The 16298-nt window shown below is 58.8% G+C and overlaps 1 protein-coding gene across 1 annotated transcript; it reads right to left on the minus strand.

Moving 5' to 3' along the window:
- Positions 1-11138: 11138 nt before the first annotated feature.
- On the minus strand, positions 11139-14739 carry TMEM151A (transmembrane protein 151A). The gene is made up of 2 exons (XM_069470372.1): positions 14668-14739; positions 11139-12470 (listed from the first exon to the last, which is right to left on the minus strand). The coding sequence occupies exons 1-2, from the start codon at positions 14737-14739 to the stop codon at positions 11139-11141; spliced, it is 1404 nt and encodes a 467-aa protein (XP_069326473.1).
- Positions 14740-16298: the final 1559 nt, after the last annotated feature.

The following is a 16298-nucleotide window of genomic DNA, read 5'->3' on the forward strand; positions in this document are numbered from 1 at the left end:
CACCCAAAGCTTCTGACCCCCACTGGTGCCTGAGGGGAGTCTGGGAGGACTCAGTAAAAGGAGGGGATCTTCCTTCAGTTTGTCTGGGCCCCCAAAGAGGTAAGGTAAGACCCCTTAAGGGAGGACATGCTTCAGAGATTCTCAGGGAAGCAGCCCAGAGAGTGCAGAGCCTTGCCCAAGGTCGCACAGCAAGCCCAGGAGTGGAAGGTTTGGCATGGGGAGAATTTTGTATTATTCCTCTTTTTACCAAAACTCCAAGAAGGTGGGGCTGAGTCTGGGGGAGGGTTGTGGAATGAGGACTTCTGCTGAACTGGAGCCAAACTGGCATGTAGGGGTCAAGGTAGGCTCTGGGGCTGGTGATTCAGGGCAGTGAAGGGGGCATCCGGTGGGTTTCTCCTGACTTTATTCTGGTATCTCACTTCCCAGCCTCCTAGGCTGCACTGCAGTTGGGGGCTGGGCTCAGGGTCATGCAAGGGTGCTGCCACCCCTCTGGGTTGTATTTGCTCTTGGGGGTGATGCTCGCTTTTGCTTTGGGGAGAGATGGCAATCAGAGCCTAGGAGGCTGGGACGGAGAGAGGATGGGACCCAGGAGCGACGTCACAACTCTCCGGGCAGCCTCAGGAGCCAGGCCTTCCCCTTTGGGGCCACGCTCTGCTCCTCCCGGTGAGGGTTAGCGGAGCCAGGGCAGACAGTGCTGTGCAGATCCCGGCTAGAGGGAGGGCTCCGCTGCTCAGGGCCGAGGTGTCCCGGGAACTAGAGGAGAGGTTGGTCAAAGACCACAGCCTGGTGGGGGTGACCTCCCTCATCCCAGGCTCACAGCCCCAGGGGGAGGGTGTCGGACCAGGGTGGGGGAGGCGCCAGTTCCCACCGCCTCTGTAATTTTTCAGTTGCAGCCTCTCTGGGGCCTGTAATTAGGACAGGACAGTGCCGCCACGACCACCCGGGCAGGCGAGGAGGAGTGGCCAAGCGCCCCCTCCCCTACCCGGAGCCCTATGCCACCCTCAGGCCCAGGGCCTGTGCACGGGCTGGAAGGCTGGGCTGCGCCCCAGGGACCCAGGAGAGGAGGGAGGGAGCTGGGGGCGAACCAGGGGGTCGCGGAGGGGGCGGAGGGAACGCTACGCACCGCCCCCGTCCCCTCGCTCTCACGTTCCCCTAACTCAAACCAGACGTCCCCGCCAGAGCCTGCCCAACTTTTAACCTCGGGGACGCTGTCGGAGAGGTTTGCTGGATGGGAGTGAGGGTCGCGGGGCGGCCCAGACGCCTGGGTCTGGGAAGGAGGTGCGGGCGGCGCGAGGGGAACGATGGGGCTGGCCCGGACGGGAAGGTGTGGCGCTGCCCCGAGACCCCGAGCAGGGGATCCAGAGCGCCCCGAGGGCAGGAAGGAGTTAAATGCTGTGCAGTCCGAGGAGGATGGGAGTGGGGAAGGGGGCCTAGAGCCGGCTCTTTGTCATCTGGTAATGAGCACCAGATGCGAAGCTGCGTGCGGGCCTAAACAGACGGCCCTCCCAGGGCAGAGGCCCCGCCCGCGCCGGGCCCGGGCCCGCCCAGGCCGGGAGCCGCGTCTCAGGCCCCGCCCCCGTGCCTCAAGCCCCGCCCCGCCCAGGCGCGGGAGACCGGGATCCGCAGCCGCGTCCCCGCGGCCTAAGCGACGCCCACCACAGCCGCCAGACCCCGGGGAGCTCTCCAGAGGCTCCGCCCCCAAAGCCACAGCCTCGCCCCTGCCAGCTCACAGACTCCGCAGAGCTCCTGCCCGGGCCCCGCCCACCGGTGCCGTAAGCCCCGCCTCCGCCGCCTGGCTCGCGCGGAGACTGGCCGCGCCGTCCGTCCGGCTTCCCGGAGGCTTGAACTACGCCCAGAGTTTACAGGTCCTCCTCGCGGCGTCACGGGCCCCGAAGCACAAGCTCCGCCCCTCGCAGAGCTCGGACGCCCTCAGAGCGGTTAACTCCGTCCGGGCACCTGCGAACTCCTCCAGGGGGTGTGGAAAGTTCCCCCCCAGCAGGCCCCGCCCCCGGCCGCAAGCCCCGCCCCGTCACCGCACCTCCGCCCACGCACGGCTTCCGCACCTCACCCGAGGCCAGGGCTCCCCTACACCGAGCCCCTGCCGGGCCGGGCCCCCAGCTAAAGACGCCCACAGGCTCCGCCCACGCACGGGTACCGCCCAAGCAAGGAACAAAATTCAACCTCTTCCCTCAGGCTCCGCCTTCTGCTTTATGCACGGCCCCGCCCACATTTAGGCCCCACCTTCCTGGGGCTCAAGCCCCGCCCACTCTGGCCTGAGTGCCCTATGGCCTTCAGGAGTCCTCCGAGCCCCTGATCCCTGACCAGTACCCCTGAACCTGGCCCTGGCGCCCTCTCCTTCCCTACCTGCGGTTTCCGTCCGTCCGGAGTCCGGGTCGTCGGATGGGCCCGGAGGGAAGGCGTCGAGAGCCGGGCAGGGGGTGTCAGTGGCCCTTTGGCGCCACCTGGCTTCGGCACCGTGGAAGCCTTTAGTAGGGCTCCTCTCCCAGAGCACACTAATCGCTCAGTAAATAGTAAATGTTTGTGTTACTTAAGTATCTGCCGACTCCCCCCGCCGCCGGCAGGACAGCAGGCCCCCTCGGAGGTGCCCTTGGTCATATTTGGAAGTCCATCCCCAAGGGGGATTCACACGGGCCCTCAAGCCACCCTGAGGCGGCCCTGATAGTCTCTGCAGTGGCTGGTCCGACTCCCGCTGTCCCTCCCACGAATCCTGTTCTCAGGGACCAAAGCACAGCCACCCTCCTAGGGGCCCAGAATTCCTAGGCCGGGCTCCCCTGTGGGGCTCCAGGGCGGACACTCTCCCTAGGGTGTGTCTGCAGTGGGGGTGGGTTTGGGCTCCGAAGCCCCGTGTGGGACCTGAAGGTCATGGTTTCTAGAGACGGTGTCCCCGAGGAGACCTCTCTCAGTGCTCATGGCTACAGCTGAGAATACTCAGCTCCTCACTCTCCCAGAGCCTAGGAGACTTGCTAGGAGCTCAACAAAATGGATTTGAACTTTATTGGGACAGCCTGGGAGCTGCCCTTGAGGAGGAAGGGCACTAGCACCTACTAAGCGCCGGCCGGGCTCTTTCGCTTCCTGTATCAGGCGCGTGGTGGAGCCAGGGCCAACCTCTGGGAAATTCAGGCCCCGGACGGGGGATTCCTTTCCAGCCGCAGCTCTGGTGCTCTAGCAGCTACAAATGGGGGTGAGGGTTGGCGCCAAATTTAGTGAAAATAATGGTGAATGCTTGAAGCACTTACTTGTCTTAACTTAACTTGGCTTTACTTGTCTTAAGGCATTTAAGATTCATAACAACCCCCACGCAGTGAATGCCATTTGTATCCAATTTACAGAAGAGGAAGCCGAAGGCACTTGCCTAAGTGTGTTAAGCCACCTGTTTTAGTTGACCCAGCCAGTAAGTGGAGGCTTGAACCCAGGCAGATCCTGTGCTCTTCACCCCTGCAGTGAAGCCGGTCCACACATGATAGCCATGTCTCTGATCCAAAAACGCCCACATCCTGGGAAACTCACTTTTAGGGGTGAGGCTGCAAGATGTGGACTCTAAGAGAGGCTGGTGGCACTGGGATTGAGCAGGGAGGAGTGAAGCCTTCCTCCCCCAGGAAGAGTTAGTTGCCTGTGGTTTTGGAGGGTGATGCTGATAATTAAGGCATTTCCTGTGACCATGGGATCTGGACCATGTGCCCAGAGCAGGTGCAGGTTTGGGCACCTGCAGCCCATGCTTCAGTGTGGTTTCAGTGGGTTGTATATATTTTTAGCTGTCCATATAATTTCTTTCTATTTTTAGTAGAGATGGGGTCTCGCTCTTGCTCAGGCTGGTCTCGAACTCCTGAGCTCAAACGATCCGCCCACCTCGGCCTCCCAGAGTGCTAGGATTACAGGCGTGAGCCACCGCGCCCGGCCAACAGTTCCATTTAATAGATAATTAGGTCTGGCCAGGTGCAGTGGCTCAAGCCTGTAATCCCAGCACTGTGGGAGGGTGAGGTGAGAGGATTGCTTGAGCCCAGGAGTTCGAGACCAGCCTGGGCAACATAGTGAAAGCTATCTCTAAAAAAAATTTTTTTTTTTTAAATTAGCCTGGTGTGGTGGCATGCACCTATAGACCAGGCTGCTCTGGAGGCTGAGGCAGGAGAATCGGTTGAGTTGGAGGCTGCAATGAGCTATGATTGCACCACTGCACTCCAGCTTGGGTGACAGAGAGAGGCCCTGTCTCCAAAACTAAATAAATAAATAGTTAGGTCTAAACAACATAAGAAGTACTCATGTCCTAATACCAGCTGGGTATAAAGGAGCAGACAACTTTTAAATGGTAGTTTCTCTCACTAACAGGCAAATAATGAAAAGTCAATTTCATTTTCTGCCCTCCTAGGTGCTCTCCTGCAGGACTTACTCACAGAGCACCTGCCTAGGACTATTTCCTGGTTCCTAGGTGTGTAACTTAGGACACTTTCAGTATATGTGCTGCCGAAGCGAGCACACCTAGGACACTTTTGCACACATAGAGTTCCCACATTGGCTCCTGACCCAAGGGCCATTACAAGTGGAGGACACTGGACCCCTCTGCACACTAAAATAATAAACGGTTCATTCATTTATCCAATATTTATTGAGACCCTACTATGCATCCGAGACTCCACTTAGGGATCAAGGATTCAAAAGTCACTAGACAGGAGAACAGCAAAAATACACATGGTGAGACCACTTAGGGCACTGTCCAGGCAAGAGGAGATGGTGACCTGAGCTTAGGCAGAGACAGAGTTGGGATGGAGAAGAGAGCACAGCTGAGAAGTGGCTGGCAGGTAGATTTGCAAAGGACCCAGTGACCGGCTGAATGGAAGGAGAGGAAGGGACCAACGACAGCCGCGGGGTTTTGCTCCTGTCCTGGGCGGTGCCATTCAGACATGGAGACGTGGGAGAAGGCGGCACTTTGGGGAGATAGATGATGCGGTCGGTTTGGCGTATGTTGAGTTGGAAGTGTTTGGAGTCATCCAAGTGGATGCTCAAGAAGGCACCTCACTACCCGAATCTGGAGCCCACAACAGAGGTCAGTTGTGAGACCCCCCCACCCCTCGCCCCGCTGCTGGGAGAGTCCCAGAAACCACCAGCGCCCCCACCTTAAGCACGGTGAGTCCTAACAGCCCCCCACCCGAGTTTTCCCAGTGTGGCTGGGGAAACAGCGTTGGAGAAGGGGACTCTCTACCCATAACTATGTATGTGTCTGCAGCGACTTTCCAAATGATCATGTATTCATTTCAGAAATTTTTCTTAGAGGTTTGAACTTGATCTTTATTAAGATATTCAGTCCTTTTTTTTTTTTTTTTGAGACAGAGTCTCACTCTGTTGCCCGGGCTAGAGTGCCGTGGTGTCAGCCTAGCTCACAGCAACCTCAAACTCCTGGGCTCAAGCAATCCTCCTGTCTCAGCCTCCCAAGTAGCTGGGACTACAGGCATGCGCCACCATGCCCGGCTAATTTTTTCTATATATATTTTTAGTTGACCAGATAATTTCTTTCTATTTTTAGTAGAGACGGGGATCTCAGTCTTGCTCAGGCTGGTCTCGAACTCCTGACCTCGAGCGATCCTCCTGTCTCGGCCTCCCAGACCGCTAGGATTACAGGCGTGAGCCACCGCGCCCGGCCCTAAGATATTCAGTCTTTATACTTTTACAGTCTTTTATTGCACATTGTTATCGTCTTTTACAATATATTTGCTTTTATAACACATAAATTGAAACTGTTCTCCTGAAAAAAGTCAGGAGACTTTTTATTTTGGTCGGTTTCATTTTATAAGTTTTTTTAAAAAACAGTCAAAGAGAAAAAAAATACATCTGGCTTTTGGAGCATGACCATGGGTTCCTGAGAACAACCTGATTTTAGTCTCAGCTGATATCCTGAACAGAGACTCCTCCGTGGAGCAGACGTAGCGCAGCTGCATGTGCCGGCAGGTGTCCCTCTAGCCGATCTGTTTTTCTTGGTTCCTGCTGAACCTGACTTGCCGGAGCTCTCGCCGGCTGCCCGCAGGGGCAGCAGCGCACCCTACTGTCCTCGCTCGGCGCCTGTCCCGCTTTTGGCTCGAGGCCCTGTCCCCCTTGCCCCTTCCAGATACATCCCAGGCCACTTCAGCAGTGACTTCATGCTGATGGGCCCTAGAGAACAGATATGTCAGCTGCGGGTATGTCATAAGAGGGAAGATGAAACTCGCAAAAAATTCAGGGGCCTGTCACCTCGGGGAAGCTCTAGAGGCCCCGTGGCCTGAGCTCAGATCAAAGGAGGAAATGTGAGACTTCATAGTTGGCTGGCTTGGGGGGCAGCATATACTCCCCTGGGTGCCCTGAGGTGCCCATTAACCAAAGATCCGAAAAGCTCCATGTCAGGTGTGGCTGAGCAATGAAAACTCCTTTGGTTGGTCAAGGCCACGGTGTAAGTAGTGCCACTACTCTGCCCTGAGGACCCGGCTGACCCCACGATGGTGGAGGTGTCTGTAGGAGCTCAGGAATCCTTCACTGAACACGTATTGACTGGATATCTATTATGTGCCAGGCACTGTGCCGTGTGCTGGCTGCCGGTGAAGTGTGTGTGAGTGTGCCCATTTGCCATTTGTGCAAATGATGTAGATAGCTGCATTTATTGAGCATGTCCTATGTTTGCGACTAAGCATGGCCCATAGTGCCTTATTCAACCCTTATGACAGCCCTCTTAAGTAAGTCGGTTCTATTGTCATCTTCTGTTTTGCATATGAGAAGACTGTGGCAGAGAGAGACTAAATGACTTGCCCAGGGCCACTCAGGTCGTAGTGGCAGAGTCAGGACAATATCTGACTCAAGAGTCTGCACCTGTGGCCATCTGTCTCCCATGGGTTTAATTCTAATAGAAGAAACAGATAACAAAGAAACTCATGCATACATAAATAAAAAATCGCCACTTCTAGCCAGCGGCAGAACGCAGAGGGAGCTGACTTTAGACAGAGACGGATGGGATTTGGTTTGTCTGCCGGGCAGGCCTCACCTGCGGTCACTCCTGAGGCCACCGGCATCTGTGGATCGACTGCAGCTGGAGTGGCTCAGATGGCCTCAGCGCCACGTCTGGAAGCTGACGCTGGCTCTTGGCTGAGGCCTCAGCTCTCCCTCACTTGGCCTCAAATCTGTCAGGAGGCTTAGCTGGGCATCTTTATACCTGGCAGTCTCAGGATTCCAAGGGGGCACAGGTAGACACTGCAAGGTCTCTTGAGACCTGGCTGGCCACCAACACTTCCATCACAACAAGTCACAAGGCCAGCCCAGATTTGAAGAGCAGGGAAATGGATTCCACCTCTCGAGGAGAGGAGCTGCAAAGACTTTATGGTTGTATTTAATCTACTACCACAGGCCTGAAGGCCCCAGTGAATGACCTGAGCAGGTCTCTGCCTCCAGGAGGCCCACAGCTGACACGTCACCACCCTCCTCCCTTAAACCAGCTCATAAATAGGGTGGTATTCATTTTGCAGACCACTCTAGAGGTATCGATCAGATGGGTTAGAAATGGTGTTTGGCTCAGTGGGGTTGATTGCATTTTTGAAGATGTGCACTAATATATCTCCCATCACACATGCTGTTCCTACAGTGTGACATTGACAGGCCTCCACAGAGCGGTGAAATCTTATGCTCTCTCCCCTTGAAACTGGGTGGACCCTCATAATAGCCTTGACCAATGGGAAGGGCAGAAGCAGTGCTGTGTGACTTCTGAGGCTAGATCAGAAAGGGCAATACAGCTTCCACCCTCTTGGTACACTTGTCCTTGGAACCTAGCCCCTGCCCCGCCGAGAGGCTCTGTGTGGTGCTCCAGCCAATAGCCCTACTTGGGCCCTCAGCCACCAGCCGGCATCCACCGCCAGACACGTGCGTGAACAAGCCTTCAGATGATTCCAGCCCCAGCTTTTGAGTCTTCCAGCAGAGGCCCTAGATGTCACACAGCAGAGATAAGCCATTCTCATTGTGTCCTGTCTGAATTCTTGACCCACAGAAGCCAGGAGAGAGCATAATGATTATGGCTGTTTTAAGCCACTAAGATTAGGATAGTGGCCGGGCGCGGTGGCTCACGCCTGTAATCCTAGCACTCTGGGAGGCCGAGGCGGGTGGATCGATCAAGGTCAGGAGTTCGAGACCAGCCTGAGCAAGAGCGAGACCCCGTCTCTACTAAAAATAGAAAGAAATTATATGGACAACTAAAAATATATATATAGAAAAATTAGCTGGGCATAGTGGCGCATGCCTGTAGTCCCAGCTACTCGGGAGGCTGAGGCAGGAGGATCACTTGAGCCCAGGAGTTTGAGGTTGCTGTGAGCTAGGCTGACGCCACGGCACTCACTCTAGCCTGGGCAACAAAGTGAGACTCTGTCTCAAAAAAAAAAAAAAAAAAAAAAAAGATTAGGATAGTTATGCAGCAGTAGATAATTAATAAAGGTTGTTGGTAACAGAGACCAAAAAAAGTGGCTTAAACAAACTATTAATAAAAGTTTCTTTCTTTTCTCATTGGAGGCTGGAGTAGGCAACCCAGGGATGATATGGAAGCTCATGTGGTGTCATCAGGAGCTGAGGATCTTTTACCTTGTTGCTGCACCAGTCTCAGCACATGGCTACAATTTTCCAGGTCTCCTCCTGATCCAAGATAGCTGCTGGAGTTCCAGGTGTCACACATGCATTCCAGGCTGAACTCAGGATGAAGCAGAGAGGACAACAATGGCCTTCATCAATATGTTTCTATTTCATGGAGCATTGTTGGAAATCCATTCCAACACCTTCTGTTTATATCTCATATCCTAGAATTAAGAAACATAGTCACACCATATATGCAAGGAAGACTGGAAATGTTGCTTTTTAGGCTGGGCTCATTGCCATCTGCTGTAAAACTAGGATTCTGTTATTGAGGAAGGGAGGAGAATGGATGGTGGCCACTGGGCAGTTGGTGGCTCGGAAGTTAAGGTAGAATGATGGCAGAGGTTCCTCCCCACGAGAAGGAGCTGGGACCAGCACATTGGCCCCCTGCCCACTGTGGCACCATAGGGTTTTCCACCTAAGTTGCTTCTGAACAAAGAATTGACTTCACTCCCAAAGAAGTAGGCGGTGGGCAGGTGCACAGGACAAGTTCTGGTCTCTGGCGGCACCTTCCCCATGTGGCCAGCAGGCAGCTGGACTTTGCTAAATGGCCTAAAGGCAGCCCTGACCCTATCATGTCCCTGCTCAGCCGCCTGCCATGGCACCGGTTTGCTCCATTTAATGACAGATTCTGGGGTTTGGTATGAATGGCTTCGCCCACTCTGCCCTGGTTCTTTGCTTCTGCGCCTCCCCACGTCTTGCTTCCTGCCCTGCTGCCTGCACACCCTCTGCCCTGCCTTTGCTTGGGAGATCCCACCCATTCTCAGAACCCTTCTAGGGCCACCACTGGCCCTCATCGTGCCTTTGTGTGGATTAGGAAAAGGTGCCCTTTCTTTAGGTGGATACAGCTCCATGCCAGGGCTTGGGAGTGGCCTGCAGGTGCACTCCACCCACGCTTGCCCCTCGGCTCAGTGTCCTTGCACAGTGAACACCCTGCACAGCCGTACATGTGAAGACGCCACTTCCAAGAAACTTTCTGAGCTCCTTCAGTGAGTGAGGCCTTTCTTTGCCCCTGTTGTTCTGTCTTCAGACCCCACACCAGCCTGCCCCGATTTGGGTCTGGTTGTTTCTGGTTTTGTGTCCTCCGGTCTGCTCAGTCCTGCAGACTGATGTCAACAGCCACCAGGGGAAGAGAATTTGAGTCACAGGCCACCTTGGGAACCAGCCACCATCCCTTGGTCCTTTGCATGCTCAGAAGCAGAAAATGGAACCCCTGCTGAGCTGCAAGAAGGGCCACCCTGGACAAGGCCTTAGAAGTGATCCAGGCTGCTCAGAGCAGCTGAAGCCCGAGGCTCAGAGGCCCCAGGCCGGGCAGGGAGGTTCCCTCTTCTCAGCTTACCCCATTCCTGGGAACACTGGAGCATGACTCTGGTCCCCTCCCAGAACCCATCATTGTGCCCGGAGCCAGGGTGGCCAGTGCCGCACTCAGGAACACACTGAGAAGAGCCTCCACTTCACACCTTTATTTAACCTGCGTCCTCTTTGCCTCTCCCTCCCCCACCGGCCCCTGAGAGGGACTGTCCCCTCCCTGGGGGAGGGACAGTGTTCCCTGGGCAGGGACCTCCATGGTGGAACAAGGGCATCGTCCAGGAGGCTGTGGCCAAGGCTGAGCCCTCGGATACCCTGCGGCCCTGGGTCCCAATGACCATCAGGAAGGTGAGGAGCAGAGAAGTCTGTGCAGCGATGAGGGGACAAGCCCAGGGCGTGTGCGTGGCTGACAGAGGCAGACATGGACTTCGGGAGGCAGGAGCAGAGACCAGGGGATGTGGGGGCCATGGTGGAGTCTTGAGAAGGCACCCCAGGATGCAGGGGAGCAGGATGCAGGGGTGCAGCAGGCACCGGGAGTTACAGTGGGGATGGGCGTGGGGCACGGCTGCGCTCCGAGAACCAGGCTCCCAGGGCAGGGCCAGATCAGGTGCTGGCCCTCAGCAGGGGCAGAGGGCGGGCAGGGAAGGCCCTATCTGGGGAGGAGGATAGGAACTTTGGGTGGTAGTGGGGCCAAGGCCGAGGTGCCACCATAGCCAGCTCTCAGATTCAGGGAGGCCGACCCAGCTGGGCGTGGCCCAAGCCACCAATTTGTGCTTCTAGGTAACTTGAGGGCTCCAATGTGGCCTCAGCCCCAGCAGGGAAGAGGCCATGGGCAGCCCTCTGCTGCAGGCAGCAGCTGTCTCCAGGACTCCTCCCCATCCCAGGCTTTCTGGAAGCTTCCTCCCCTGCTCAGTGTGAGAGGCCCCCAAGCAGATCACCTGCCATCACAGGGGGTGGAACGTGGGGGGGAAAGCCATGCTGGGGACGGTTCAGAGATTCAACTTGGGAGGTGTCCATTCCCTCCAAAATGACCACGGGTCACTGAATTTTAGTCTGTTTAAGGCCCCGCCCCCACCCGCACCCTCGTGTGTGGCTGGTCTGTTTTCCCTCCTGTTTTGGACAATTACTCAGGCATCCAAGCCTGTGCTGGGATAGCGAGGAGGGGCCACCCTGGGGGCCACAGGCTCTCAGAGCACACCCTGCCCATCCCCCTGGCAGCCGCTGTCCCCGTGGACAATGAGCACCGGGAAGTAAAGGGCGTCCTCGTAGCAGGGCGGGCTCTCCAGGGGCTCCGTGTCCTCCCCACGGCGCCCCAGCGGCCCCCCGCTCAGGCTGCGGAAGACCCCTGGCGTGGCCCGGCCGCCGGCTCCGAGCGAGAGGCGGCTGCGGCTGAAGGGCAGGCGCGGCCCGCTGGGCCGGGCCGGGGGCAGCGAGTTGCTGCTGACAGAGCGGCGGCAGCGCTGGCAGCCGCGGAGGTAGGCGCCCGAGCCCGCGCCCATGACCACTGCCTCGGAGTAGCTGGGCACCAGCTGCCGGTTGGAGCAGATGTGCCACTCGAGCTCGGTGAAGTCCACCGTGGCCACACGGGAGAGCGGGGGCGCGCTGGGCACGGCCCCCGGAGGGGGCGAGCTGGCGCCGAAAAGCTTCTCCACCTGGTAGTGCACGTGGGCGGTGCCGTAGGCCGCCACCACGCGCAGCGGCCAGGACAGCGTGGCGGCCGACACGAGCCAGAAGACCCAGGCGCGGGCGTACCAGGGCGGGCTGCGCGGGTCGGCGAAGACCATCAGGGACTCGCGGAAGTCCACGTCCTTCAGGTGCATGCCCTCGCGGGCCTCCAGGTAGTCGTCCAGGCCCTCGTTGGCGCTGAAGAAGCGCGCCCTCTGGGTGAGGTACGAGGCCTCGGCCTCGGCGCTGCCGAAGCTGAAGCACTTGGTGAAGCGCAGCCGTGTGGCCGCGTGCTCGGCCAGGCCCACGAGCTCCTTGGAGACGTCGCGGACACCGTGCGCAGAGTAGTCAAACTCGCCGCGAGCCGTGCGGCTGTCAGCCCTCTCGTGGTAGACCTGCGTGGTGGTGTAGGCGTCGCCGTTGCGGTAGCGGGTGATCTGGCGCGTGCGCCGCACGTAGTGGTAGCTGGTGGCCTTCCACCAGACACAGGGCGGCGCCTGCTGCAGCCGGCGGATCAGGGCCAGCACGGTGTTGGCGTCAGTGCGCGGCGCCTGGCAGGACCTCACGTGACAGTGCCAGCACTCAGCCAGGTAGAGGAGGTAGAGGAGGGAGACGAAGGCCAGCGGGATGTATAGGTAGCCATCGGAGCAGGGGCTGGCTGGGTAGGTGGGTGGCTGGCCCCCCGCGCTGCGGGCCAAGGCTGCCTCGGGCCCCAGGACCAGCCGAGGCACAGTGGCCAGGCGACACCAGGCCACCACAGCCCCACAGGCGTGGATGAGTAGTGTGAGGAGCAGGCACTTCCAGTGCGACTCTCGGCACAAGGAGCTTCCCAGGGACTGTTTCAGGGGCCGCTGCTGCAGGGGGGCAGAGAGACGGGAGGTGGTGTCAGGGCAGGGCCATCAGTCATGCCTGGCACTTGGTTTAACCCCAGTGAAGAAGGTTATCCATGAGCCCCACTTTGCAGAAGAGGAAACCGAGGCTCTGAGTGATTGAGCCACTTACCCAGGCCTCACGTGTCTGGCTAAGTCACAGTGGCACTGCACCATTCAAACCCAGGCCTCTCCAACCTAAGCCTGTCCTCCACTGTGCTCCGCTAGTTGTCAGCCAAGGGCACCTAGGACACAACAGACTCACCTCCGCCAGGAGAGGAAAGGACCCCCCATACCCCCACTGGCTGTCGAGAAAACCAAGTTCTGGTCCCAGCTCTGTCCTGATTTGCTGTGTGAACTTGGCCACATCCCTACCCTCTCTGGGCCTTGATTCCTGGTCGTGGTGGTCTGGGAGGCCACCATGGCAGGGGTCTGAGGGGAGAACTGGCTCCATTACTCACTGTGTGACTTGGGCAGGTCCCTCATCCTCTCTGGACCTCAGTTTCCTCATCTGCAAACTGGGGGTGCTGTGAGGACTCAACGAGATAATGTATGTGAAGATCTCAGCACTGGGTCTGGCCATGGGAATAAACATTACTACGGTTACCCTGCGACTCCCTCTGGTCCCTCGTTCCAATAGAGATGGCAGGAGACTTTCAGGAGCGGCTTTTAAGTCAGCAAGACAGAGGGAGCGCTAGGAACGGGGGAGGTGTGAGTCTTGGGGTGGGAGCATATGGAGGGCCGTCCTCCACTCCCCATCTGTGCTTGGGGGGACACAGCTGCTGGGCAGCAGGGGCCACTCCCTGGCCCAGAGGGCTTGGCACACCCTCCCTGGCAGGGCTGCCAGCCTGGCCTCCTCACCCCCAGCTGCCTATGGAGAGAGAAGAGGGTGGGGAGGAAGTGGAGAGAGAAGAAAGTGGAGACGGCAGAGGCGGGTTAAGGAGCCACGTCTCCCACCCCAGCCCCACCAGGCCTGAGAGGCACAAGAGGACAGGACCCACTCCCGGCCCAGCCCAGGGCAGCCTGCACCCCCGTCACCCACCACAGGTGCACACCACCATGCTGACCTGCGCAGGCCAGTCGGATGCACGCTCCCGCTCACCCACACCCCCACGTGTTCATCACAGACCCACCCGTTATGGAGGGCCACACCGCCTGTTCATCCAGGAAACACCAGACCCTCACCTGTCCCCAGAGTACAAACCCCCACAGCCACAGCACCACAGACAAGGACAGACACACACATACACGTTACACACTCACTGAAGCCCAGAAACAAAGCGGACCTTCACCTAACCACAGAGCACATCTCCTCACCCCCCACCCCTACTGCAACCTGACACCACACTCCCAGAATCCACATCCCAGAGACACCGCAAGAGGATGCACTCACACCCGCACACACACCTCTGGGTAAGGCCCCAGCCAAGGCACCCTCCAGACCCTCATCTGACTACCCAGCACAGAGTTTCACCCAGGGTGTGAGGAATGCACACACCCAAAGTCACACACCCACACGACACACACACAACTAGGCTACCTTCACCCAAACACACACAGACCCACTCTCGCCGGCCTCCAGGTATCGTCCAGGCCCTGTCACGCCAACACACCACACAGGGCCCCACAGCGCTGCAGATCTTCCTGGCTGGGGCTGAGGAGGGGCCGTCCTGGGGGCGTCCCAGCAGCAGAGTGGGCCTCACCCCTCATTTGAAGGGAAGGAGAAGGGGCGCGGAAGGCCGCCTCCCTTTCTCTTGCCCCTCCTCCCCCCAGTCCCTGCTACAGCTGCTGCATTGCAGGCACCACCCGGGCACCTCGTGAGTGGTTGGGCCGGGCTGGGGGCCTGACCCCGCGCCCTGGGGGTGGGGGCAGCATCCCCGCAGCGCTGAGAAATGGGGACGCCTGGGGGCCAGGCGCTGACGTCATAGGGCGGGCGAGACCGGATAAGGGGGCGCCGGGGGCGGAAGTCGTCCCCCACATTCCTGCCTAGCCGCCCCACCCCTACCCCCGCGCGGGCCCCTAGGCCCCGGACCCCCGGCGGGACGCAGGCCACCCCAATGACGTCATTGGCCGCAGGGGCTCCAGGACTTCCCCCCTCAGCCCCTCTCCCTTGGGTCTCCCCTCCCTCGTCCCCCTCACGCCTCCCAGGCCCGGGTCCGGCCCCACCGCACAGCGCCGGTACCTCCTCCCGCAGCTCGCTGTCGGGGATGAGCGCGGGCACCTCTCCGCCGTCGCCACCGCCGCCCTCGGGCATGGTGTCCTGGCTGCTTGGGCGGCCCAGGCCCGGGCCCGGGGCATGATAGGGGGAGCGCGCTGGGCTGCGGCGCGGCCCCGGGGGCGTCCGCTCGGCTTGGCGGCCACGGAGGCAGTGCGCGGAGCTCGAGCCCGCGCGCGGCGGCGGCGTCGGCGGCCGTGGTGCCCGGCGCCCCGCCCCCCGCTGACCCCGCCCCCACAGCGCCGCCGGCACCGCCGGCAGCGCCTGGCACCGCGGGGGCCCCCCCACCCCCCGTCCCCGCCGCCGCCGCCGCCGCCGCGAGAACAAGAGCCCCGACTGGGCGGCCGGACTCCCGGGTTCTCCAGCCCCCGCGCTCGCGACCTTGGGCAGGTCTTGCTCCCTGGCGCCCGAGTTTCCCCGGTGAAGCAAGGAGGGTGAATCTGCAAGGTGGGTGGGCGCCCGCGGGGTCCCATATCTAAGAAGTAGGCCCAGAGCTGAGCCCGCCCAGACCCCACCCCTAAAGCCTCACTAGCTGGGGAACAGGGCAGTTACAGCACAGAAAGGCGTCATGAATCTCATTGGCTGGGCAGAGGTGCTGGGCTCCTCTTAGGGCAGGCAGGCTGGAGGCCAGGATGACGGGGACCCCAGGCTGCGTGACCTTGGGCCGGCACGTTCCACTCCCAACCTGTTTTCCCATCTGCGGAATGGGATAGAAAGGTTTTGGATTCATTCACTAACATTCATCATGCCGTGCAGGGGAGTGGGATCTGTCCTGCATGGGATGACCCTTCCCGGGTACACAAGGCCCCAGTGTTGCTCCCTGGCCCTCAGGGGCCATCATATCTTCACACTTGGGCCAGAGGCTGGGCCTTGCCCCAAGCTGGACAGTCAGTGGGTCGAACCTAAGGGGCTGCAATGCTGGATGGGTTCATTTGTGGTGTGTGTGTGTGTGTCTGGGTAAAGGGCAACTCAAACACCATTCAGTTAAGCACATTTACCCATTTTAAGGAGAGGTAACTGAGAGGTAGAGAGAGGAGTCAAGGGGTCCAAGGATCCATCTGTTTGTTTATCATTTATTTGTTGGAGTCGGATCTTCTATGCAAGTACTGTGCTTGGCACCCGGAGGACAAGGGTAGGAGCAGAGAGTGATACAGGCCCTCTCCTCATGGAACTTACATCCAGGGCAAATTGGGATGGAACCCAGCTTGTGGCCTCCATCCCACCCCCGCGCCACTCCCCACAAGGTCAGGTCTCTGTTCCTTTTGTCCCTCTCAGAGGCAGAGCTAAACTGACTCTTAAAGGATAAGTGGGCTTTGGACAAGTGGATTTGAGGGCGAAGGGCTTCCCAGGGGTTGGGGGGCCTCTGGGCAAAGGCACTGCGATTGGACCACATGGGCTGAGTTTGGAAAGCAGGAAGGTCACCTGGTGTAACTGGACTCTAGGTAATTAGGGGCAGGTCGCAAAGGACCTGATTGTGCTCTCTGGAAAGCGGGGGCTGAAGGTCTGTGAGGGCGAGGCCCCTGAAGACTGTCTCCAGGGAGGGTGGGAATGATCAGAACCTGGGTGGAGAGAAATGGACCCCGAGAACTGCAAGTGAG

This window comes from Eulemur rufifrons, chromosome 6 (assembly GCF_041146395.1).
Source record: "Eulemur rufifrons isolate Redbay chromosome 6, OSU_ERuf_1, whole genome shotgun sequence".
NCBI classification, from domain to species: domain Eukaryota; kingdom Metazoa; phylum Chordata; class Mammalia; order Primates; family Lemuridae; genus Eulemur; species Eulemur rufifrons.